Raw genomic sequence first — 10,300 nt, forward strand, 5'->3', positions numbered from 1 at the left:
GCTTAAAAGATTTGATTGGTACTACTCATATCACGAAGGTGCATCTTCTTTTCGGTAGCTCATCACATAAGAACTCCAAAGTTAAGCGTGCTTGACTTGGGGCAATTTTGGGATGGGTGACCTCCTGGGAAGTTTCCTAGGTTGCGTGTGAGTGAGGACATAAGCACGCTGGAAAGACTCGTCTTGGTACAGTGAGGACAGTCGTCAAATCTGGGGCGTTACACTAACCATTTGAAAAAATCTAAATTTAATTTAGTTTCTTCCACCCATTCTTTATATCTTAAAGAATATAAAGCTTATTGCTTTGAGTTTAAACAACTTAAAAACCATTTTATTATGCTTGGAAACACTTATTCTTTAAACCCTCAAACTTTAGCTTATATTAACTTTAGACTTTTATTTTCAAACACTCTCTACTTTAAGTTCTTACCAACTTCAAAACAATATGTCACGTTCCGAGACCGATGTTAGTCGACACTGACATTGTTTTACAACCATACAATTGAAAACAACAAGCCTCGTAGTTCAGTATAAACAAAAAACCAGTTTATTACTCAATTATAAGATTATCTTTACAATGTAGATTCTTAAAAAGATAAAAATATGTAGAAGCGTTTACAACTTGAATTAAAACTTAACTAAACTAAAACTAAAATAAACTTCTTGATTCATCTTATTATCAGCCCAAAACTAGTCTTGTTCATCTTCCTCGATTTTCTCTTCTGACTTATCTGGGGAGGGTAGAGTAAGGGGCGTGTGATATGATTGTCACTCAGTAAGTAGGGGCCGTTCGAGCACATACATAACAAATACATATGAGTTTCAAAAACCACATATCATATCATACATAATATTGTTCTCATAACATGTCATAACTATAAACATAATTATGGCCAAGGCACTGAGATTCATCTACTTTTCATGTTTCATGATACCGGTCCTTAATTTTTACTTCTATAAGGGGGGCGAGGTCATATAATGGTAACAATCCCATCGTATAAGGGCACAAACATATCTCATATTGAGATTTTCACCTATATCCAGTTGAATTCTCATAGTGCTAAAACATAAAATATACGATAATTGTATCAAGAAGGGGTAGAAACATAATAACGGAGCTCGACCGAAACTTTCAAAAACGAAATAATTCATACACAACATATTTTAAAACGAGCCCACTTACCTTATGATTGCTTGGAAAATTTCGAAAATAGCAAAAGAATCATGCAAATGGCAACTCCAAAACCCAGCCCTTCAACTGGTGGAGATCAGGTTTGGAAGTCGTTTTAACATGTTCATGGATGAAAAATTGTAGGTATGTTTTTCCAGCTTAGAATTTGAGCAGTTTTCCTTCAAAGGCTATAAACGAAAAACTAGTCGTTGGATATGGCTGAAATTTGGTTACACAAAACAAACGAAAGCATATTTTGAACGGTAAATATCGGATTCCAATCAAAACTAGTCGTTGGATATGGCTGAAATTGTGCTTCTGATATTAATCTTGTCAAGAACCAATGATAATTTACAGATGAAGACGTAATTAGATCTCATTTCCACCTATCAGTTTCCTAATGGAGTTTGGTGCTTTCAAACTTGGAACAAGTTCAGAGAGTATGATTAACTTAAATATGAACTAGAGAAATTGTTATGTAAAGAACATTTTTGTGGGTAATACTTAGATTAAGCAGACTTGACGCCTTATTCGAATGATGATTATAAACAGAAAACATTCATAGTTTTACAACCTCTATTATATACATATGTTGAGAGGATTTATTGTGAGATAAATGTAGAAACTAAGATTATAATCCCTTAATTTAAGAACCAAGCCAGATCATCTCCTTTGATCACGAAGCAGTTGAACTCCAATCAATCATCTGTCCCCATTGATATGATTACGCCTATGAGGATTTTTTTCTTTCCGTCTTTATTGCTTCTGATCATGGTATCGTTCTTATTTTCATAAGAGATGTCCTCATCTTTCTCTAATTGTGGAGCTGAATGTGTGTGAATGTTAATACAGATAATGATACACACTGCTTTCTTTTGTAAACAATTTTTTTTTTATTACATTTACATGAAAACAAATAAGCTAAATTATCCTTGCATGATCTTCTTCCTACCAAACTATATGTTGTTCAAAAAGCGTGAGCCTACATGTGAGCTGGGTGATAAATATATTTGTTGAGGGGGAAAAAAGAAAAGCTAAAGCTAGTAGGAACTCGGTAGCAACTGATTCTTTGTGACCTGTGGTCGTCGAGAAATCTGTCTTTAATTGGTTTGCAGTATCCTTCCTAGATTTTCTTCTGCATACTCTGTCACAAGAAATCCGTAAATGATTCAACATCTGTAAGTGAACCTAATATGCCAAAAGAGTAGTGTCGCAGAAACATTGTTCTAGTAGTTAAATGCTGAACAGATAAATTTATACAAAAGAATAAAAAGTATGTGGACTACCTTCGTGGACATTGACTGAAATTGGGATATGACGTGAGTAGTTAGCACTAGCAGATTTGGAAACTTTTGAGGGACATGTATTGGTTGAGATTAGATTCTGTTGAGCGTAAGTTGGAATATCTGAGGAGACGGGGCGAATATAAGCTGAGCTTCCTGCCTTTGGCATTGAGTTCGATTTCTCTTCATGCAGGAAAAATGAAGTTACAGCCTCTTTAAGCTTATCCACCACACCTGCATCGCTAGTGGCGCTTTTCCTTGGGCTTATAGCTTCTGTTATAGCCTGTGATAGAGCCTTTTCGTCCTCTCCAGGCTCCAGCTTATTCAAGAAGTACTCTTTCATTGAAACACCTTTGTCCCACTTTTGAGGACTGCCACCAGATTTAACTAAATTTCCTGAGGTTTCACTAAGTTTCTTGGTATCATAATTTGCATGTGGCGCAACAGAAATGCATTCAACATCTGCTGCAGTATCTTGTGCACCTCCATGAATCTTGGAAGAATTTCTTAATATTTCTTGCGTTTCAGGACTTGTCACAGTTAGGCCAGCAATCTTTGATGCAATTGTGTGAGTTGCATCAGAAACCGTGGCATATGCTGGAGCAAACTTCTCGGAAACGGTTTCGCTGATGGTCTTGCTTGGGCTAAATGTCTTGCCTTTTTCTATATCTGATGCTTCCTGTTTGCCACTGGTAGGCAATATATGTTTATCAGAAAGCACAGGAACCGCTCTTGGATGTTGCCTCGCATTCTCTATGTAGCTAGCAGGAGCCAATTCCGATTCATACACTATAACGAAATTAATTTTTTTTGTTGAGATTAAATCAAGGATGCATCACTGTATACAGAAAATTCAAAGAAATCTCTTAAAAGCACCGGAGATGGAGAGGGAGAGGTAAACTGCACTTACCACTACCAACACTTTATCTATGATGCTATACTGTCTGTTAAGTTGCATTGTCTCTATTAGGATTATTTTCGAAACATGACACTTAGGCTTCCGCATGTCTTAAACAATTTCAGCCGTATTGTTATCACAACTTTCAGTTTTTTGATAAAGAGACGGGCGACATTGATTCGATTCTATAATGTCATTTAATACGTGTCAAAAAAAAAAAACTTTTGATATAAATTGAGTCGAATAATGAAAATATGTTACTTGGAGCTCCTAGAAATTCAGGATCCTCGTCTTGTTCATCGTAGTCATCGTCGTCATCCAAGGTAACGCCCCACGCTTGGGGGCCATTATGCTCATCTTGCTCGTCCCCGTGTCTCTTTTTGCTACTCAGAGTGTGCCTCAACTTCTTAGCTCTCTCTTTTACCTTGGTGAGAACCGACTTTTTGTTGTTTGTAGGACTGGTGCGCTCTTCTTGATTATGATTCAATCCATAGATAGGCGACGTGTGTGACCAATGCTCGTCTTCAGCTGTCATTAATGAAAACTTTTTGAAATGATCATCACATATTATAGTATCACAATCAAAGGTATTAAACACATTTTCTGGCAAAAGGATTGTTGAATCAACTTAAGTGATGATATAGACGATTACCTCTTAATAGTTGCTCAAACGTCGGCGACGTCTGAGCTCTAGGCGTTTTAGGACTCTCGGCCGATATTTGTGTCCTTTCGAGTTGAGCCATTTTGTCAAATCTTACTATCGTATGTGAATGGTAAAACAATAATAAAAAATATAGAGTCTGCAGCGCTTGTTTAAGCATGCCTTTCGGCCCCTTGAATGAACTAAAAATGAAATACTTGTGCTTGTTACACATTTGTGACTCAAAAGAGTTGCTTTAAATAGCAATTGACTGGGTTCTGCTCAAAATAACTGGTTTTCCTATTTATCCTCGTCCGATCATGGAAATTGATCATTTTTTGTCCTAATAATGGGATGTGTTTTGTTGTTTTACATTCATCCAAATTAATTTGGGCAAAAACTTGTCTGAGACGGTCTAACGTGTCGTATTTTGTGAGATGGTCTCTTATTTGGGTCATTGGTTGTAATAATATCGTGATTTAAATAAACAGCGTATCAAAATTTACCGCACGCAAATGTAATGTTCATCTTTCAAAGAATTTTTTTAACATAAAATTTTTTGTATGTATCATATATATAAGTGTTGTCTCGAATGTTGTAACACCTTATGACAACATGCAACGAAATAATATAACACACAAATAATAAATTTAATTAAAAATAATGATAGACTTAATTTAATTGTGGAAATCATAGTCAAAACCAGTAGATCGCGTTAGTAAAACCAGAAGATAGTATAAAAACAGAAGTTCTTGTATCGCCTTAACAAAGCAGTACTCTTCAAGTACTTATCAGCTTAGATAAACAGAAGCAGAACTTGTCTTTTATTAAATCAGATGCTATCGATCATATATTAAATGTTACCGTTACTTTACCAAGTAAATATTAAATGCATCATTACTGTTGAACAAAGTCATTTAATATGTTTTACCAAATGTGGTATGTAACAAGACTGATTGTTCTGAAGCTTTTAGCAGGAACCTTTTTCGGCAATAAAGCTGATTTTATCAGAAGTCAAAGAAGCTGTTTTGTTTATAGACGTTGGATTCAAGACTTCTATAAATACACAAGATCAACAACGTTTAGATTTTACCAGAGCAACGATTAAATTCTCTAATATACGAACGTCGATTTGAGTACTCAGAACTACTTATCATCTTCAAGTTCAATACACAGAAAAGCAGCACACGCTTCATAATAGTTATCTGATCTTTTGAGATCATATTGTTCTGACTGTTTCTTACTCTCTCTACAATCTTAATCTCGTCACTCTATATTTGAGAAGAGTTTGTAAACTGAAAAAAAGTCTTTTCCAGAACTTTATTGTATTTGTTTTATTGTGTTGAAAATACTAAGAGTTTCAGTAGGCAAAGGATGAGTCATGCTGAAGTGGTATGTACAAGTGTTGTACTGTAAAAACAAAAGTCGTTCAGACCCGGCTCTAGGGGTAGGCGCCCTAGGCAGCCGCCTAGGGCCTCTCTTTTTGTAGGGCCTCTAATATAATTAGGGCTTTTTTAAATAAGAAAATCAAGCCCGAAAAAAAATCATCAGTTTTTATGTGATATTTTTATATTTAATTTTAAAAAAAATTATATAAAATATTCACCTAAAAAAATAGCCTAGGGCCTCCAAATTTCTGAAGACGGCCCTGAAGTCGTTTAATGATAACTTTTGGAAACAGAAGAAGGGGAGACGTAGAAGATTTCATCTTCGAACTTCTAGAAACAACTATTGTCTACTGCCTACTGTTTTTATCTTTATTCACCATTGAACCATCAGATCGTTTCCGCACTTTATTGTGGTTTGCTGGCTATATACTTGAACAAGATAAGCTATAGTCTCTAATAGGATTCTAGTACCCTTTGCAAAAATGACCTTTCAAAGGAACGAGTTTATTCACCCCCCCCTCCTCTCTAAACTCTATATAGATCCCCAGCAAATATAACACAAAGATAATTATGTACAAGTGGACACACTTGTACGTGCGATGTCGAGCAAAATAATTACAAAAAAAAGAAATCGAATTTACAAAACCAATACTAGTGAAGAAAAGAAAAACTATATTCCTTAACACATCAATGAAGTAAAATGCATAATAAAATATCAATAACAAAAACTTGAGAATACCAACCTGTGTGGCCTGAAATTTGGAGCAAAAAAACAATTTTTCAATCAACACTTACGTGTGTTTGTTTTCAAGTGCCTAACATTTTACGGAAACCCAGTTAAATAACGGTGCTTAGTCTATACGAGTTCTTCAGAAAATTTTCACGAACTTTATAATCTTTCTCTGTTCTCTCGTAACTCGCACGACATTGTGCATCAGTTATTCTTCAATATATAGAGACTTGTTTTGATCTTGATAGGATTGCTTGAATAAATTTCTACTAGATAAAGAAAATATTATTTCATTAAGAAAAAATCTCTTTTAAAAATTAGAAATCAAATATAGAGTTTAAAAAACTAGAAACTCGCTATTTTAGAAAGGCAAAATTCATAATGTACAATCTCATTTAATAATAAAAATAATTTTAAAAACATTGTGTCTTTCAATACAAGTCACTTTTTCTTTCAATATATCTCCATTTTTTTTTTGCATGTCTGCACAAAATGTGCACAAAAAAGTTTACGCATGTTAATGCAACTCCAAGCAAGACTCCTGAATTTGAAACAATTTTTACGTATGAATGTGTAAATTATAAATTGGAAGAATTTATAGTAAAATATCCCTATGGTCATATTTTTCTATGGACTTGAAATGAAGTAAACGAGTCCTCATCTATACGAACACACTATTTCATGGAAAAAATAAATATAAAATTTTGACACCAAAAAAGTGTGCCAGATATTATATGCTTTTGAAAACATATTTTTACACTCGATCTCCAATATTCAGTATACTATTTCTCTTCGATTTCATTCACGTTCTGCTCTTCAATGTGATTTCGTTCTTCGATGGTGAGAGTGAATTTCGTCGTAAATTAAATAATTTTGAATAATATAGTAATCAATAAAATAAATTATATATTCATAAATCACACTGAAATGACTATATTTTTATTGATAAATTGATATTAGTCTAATCTAGACTAATAAGATTTTCTATATTATTGATGTTAATGATAAGATATCTAAATATTATATTATTGTTAAAAAAAGTTTTTCCTAGTGAAACTCTTATTTCCATATTTGTGTAGGACTTTGTAAAATGAATAAACTTTTAAGGGATATGAAATCTATAAATAAGAAATCATTGTTGTTGCTCGTCGGTGGTTATGATTTAAAGTTGAAGGAGAGCTGTGAAACGCCGCAGGAAAAGCAAGGAATTACATCGGAGAATTAATAAAGAGCTCAAACCGAGACGTACTGTTGTGTTGTCATGAAGTGTTGGAGACACTCGAAAATAACATTCATGTAAAGTTTTGGTTGAAGAATTATTTTAGACTTCAGGTTTCGACAATACAGTTATGGTATCCGTGGTTTTGGTTTTTGTTTATTTAGGATGCAATTTACTTGTTTAACTTTAAAGGAAATAGGTTTTCCATAGTTTCACTAGTATTGGTTTTGTGAACTAATTGCAATTTTCTAGTAAATATTTTTCATTGAGACACCACATAAGTTTTTATACTTGTGCACATGATTTATTATGTCTTATTTTATTCATTAAAGTTTATTTGTGTGTTTAATTAATGTATTCAACTGCATGTTATGAATAAGTGTTACAACACTTGCATGCAACACCTAAATCTGATACACACAATCTTAGATTTTTGTACTTTTATGTTAAACAAATAATTAAAAGTAGTATCAGAGCCTACTCTTGATATACTATCTGTGATTCTGGATTTTTTTGTTTACACATGTAAAATTATGATAGACGTTTTACCTATCAACACTGCTTTTCGACCACCGGTTTTGGATGGGTCCAATTATGCTCTTTGGAAAGTCAAGATGATGGTCTACATTAAATCCACCAAAGAAATAGCATGGAAACGTGTTTTAGATGATTGTTCTCCACCAAGAACTATGGATTCCGAAGGTGACAGTCGCATCGAACTAGAGAGTGCATGGACAACTGATGAAATACAAACTTCATATTCAACTCAAAAACATTCAATGCAATTTTCACTTCAGTCTAAACTAACATGTTTAGCTTGAGCACCAATTGCATCTCTACCAAAGATTCATGAGAAATTCTTTAAAAGAACTGTAAAGGATCTGAGAGTGTTCACAGAACCAAGCTAAGTTGCTAACCTCTAAATTTGAAGCTTGAGCATTGAAGAAAAACGAGACAATAGTTAAATATTATTGTAGGCTGTGTGATATTGCAAATGAAGTCTTCAGTCTCGGCGATCCAATGTCAAATGAAAGACTAGTCATCAAGGTCTTAAATCTTTTCCAAAATTATTCAACATCAAGATTTGTGCAATTGATGAGTCTAAAGACAATTCCACACTTATCAGAACTTTTGAGATGAATCTGAACTTGCAAAATGAGTCAAACGGGAGAGTACTATTGCACTGCAAGTTTCTGGTGACTCCGTCAATTACTTAATTCAATTATCTTAGAAATTCAGCTAGTCTGATTTATGTGAAGATTTTGTCTCCTTGATTACAAAGAATATTTGGTGATTATCTAAAAAGGTGCCAACTTTGGCTGCTCCTGAGAAAAATAAAATTCTTCCATTTACTCAAGGTCAATTTATACCAAGGAATAAATTGATAATTCAACGAGATGTCAAAAGATTAGAATCAGTTCAGTGCATAGAATGTTCTGGATTTATGTCACTATGCAAATGAAAATGGCACCAACAGACTTCGAAGGAACAAAGGTATGACAATCTCCTTAAGTGATGAAGAATCTGAAAAAGGGCAGGAATCCAGCAAAAGAGAAAATCACATGAAGCGTCTTCTAATCATTTCCTTAAAACATGCTAGAAATATATTTTTTTTTTAAAAAAAACCTCACTTAGCATTGGTCGAACCATAAAATATTTTTGACATCATTTTAAAATAACTCAACCAACTATAATTTAGAAACCAAAGGAAATAGCTCATACTATAACTTCTCAAAAACCACTCATAAATAATTAAAAGTCATAAAAATATTCTTAACATAACTTAAAATCATAAATCATAACTAGTGCGGAAAACTAGCGTCGGTCCTCGGGTTATGTGCACCTTCAATTCAGCAAAGTCAACCATCAAGACCTCCTTTAACATTATTATCATAATCACCTGCATCAAGCACATCTAGTGAGTCTAAAGACTCAACACATCATATCCTTGATAACAAGTAATACGTATACAGATCACATGCAATAGTGAAAAATATTTGTACTTAAAATATCGTTTTCATGAAGATGCATAAACTTAAAACATAATATTTTCGTAAACATTTTCATAAGGCAAAAACTTTAAAAAAAATCATTTTCATAATGATGCATCAACTTGAAACATAAACATTTTCATAAACATTTTCGTAAACATTTTCATATCCCCATAAACATATACATATGAACATGCATAACTTAAACCTCAACATTTTCCTTTTACTCATTCATAACATGTATCCTTTCATAATGATCATAAACATTTTTCCTTTTTATTGAATTCAGATCGTTAATTGTGACTTTCCTCAACCTCAAAAGTTGATTGATCCATCTACATGAAACCGCAATACTGGGCAGTGGGGGACACCAGTAACACTCTCACCGGTCAACTGGGCCCTGGCCTATCCTCATCGAATAGAAATACGATCGGCGGGCTCCCTCTGGGCCTTCTCTCATAAATGGGCTCCCTCTGGGATCTTTTCCCTCACGACATTCCCATTCTTACGTCACATACCCATATCCTCAATAGTCACAATTACTTCACTTCCTTCAATATTTTACATTTTCATCACTTCATAAAATCACTCATTTAATATCATTTTCCTTTTAAAAACAAGCATGCAACATTCCTTTTAACGATATCGTTTCTTCATAAAAATCCATAAACATTTTAAAAGAAACCTTTTAACATATAAATCCATGAATTTTTTAAATACACATTTCAACATCATAACATTTAAAATATGCATTTAAATCATAAACGTCTAAAATAAACATTTTAACATATTAAATCATAACCTTTTAAAATAACATTTTGACATAATAAATCGTAAATATTTAAATTAAATGTCATAAAAATTCATAAAAATTTGGAATAATCATATTAGCATATAAAACAACATTCAGGACATTGACATGACATTTACTAATTTCCATGTGTAAAATGACTGTTTTACCCCTAGACGTAAAATTTCAC

The 10,300-nt window shown here is 33.3% G+C and overlaps 1 protein-coding gene across 1 annotated transcript; it reads right to left on the minus strand.

Annotated features, from left to right (window-relative positions):
- Positions 1-2,158: 2,158 nt before the first annotated feature.
- LOC140829826 (uncharacterized) lies at positions 2,159-4,207 on the minus strand. The gene is made up of 4 exons (XM_073193116.1): positions 4,005-4,207; positions 3,614-3,880; positions 2,458-3,243; positions 2,159-2,315 (listed from the first exon to the last, which is right to left on the minus strand). Exons 1-4 carry the CDS (start codon positions 4,171-4,173, stop codon positions 2,272-2,274), a joined length of 1,266 nt encoding a protein of 421 aa, XP_073049217.1. The 5' UTR covers positions 4,174-4,207; the 3' UTR covers positions 2,159-2,271.
- Positions 4,208-10,300: the final 6,093 nt, after the last annotated feature.

Source organism: Primulina eburnea, chromosome 4, assembly GCF_022965805.1.
Source record: "Primulina eburnea isolate SZY01 chromosome 4, ASM2296580v1, whole genome shotgun sequence".
Lineage (NCBI taxonomy): Eukaryota > Viridiplantae > Streptophyta > Magnoliopsida > Lamiales > Gesneriaceae > Primulina > Primulina eburnea.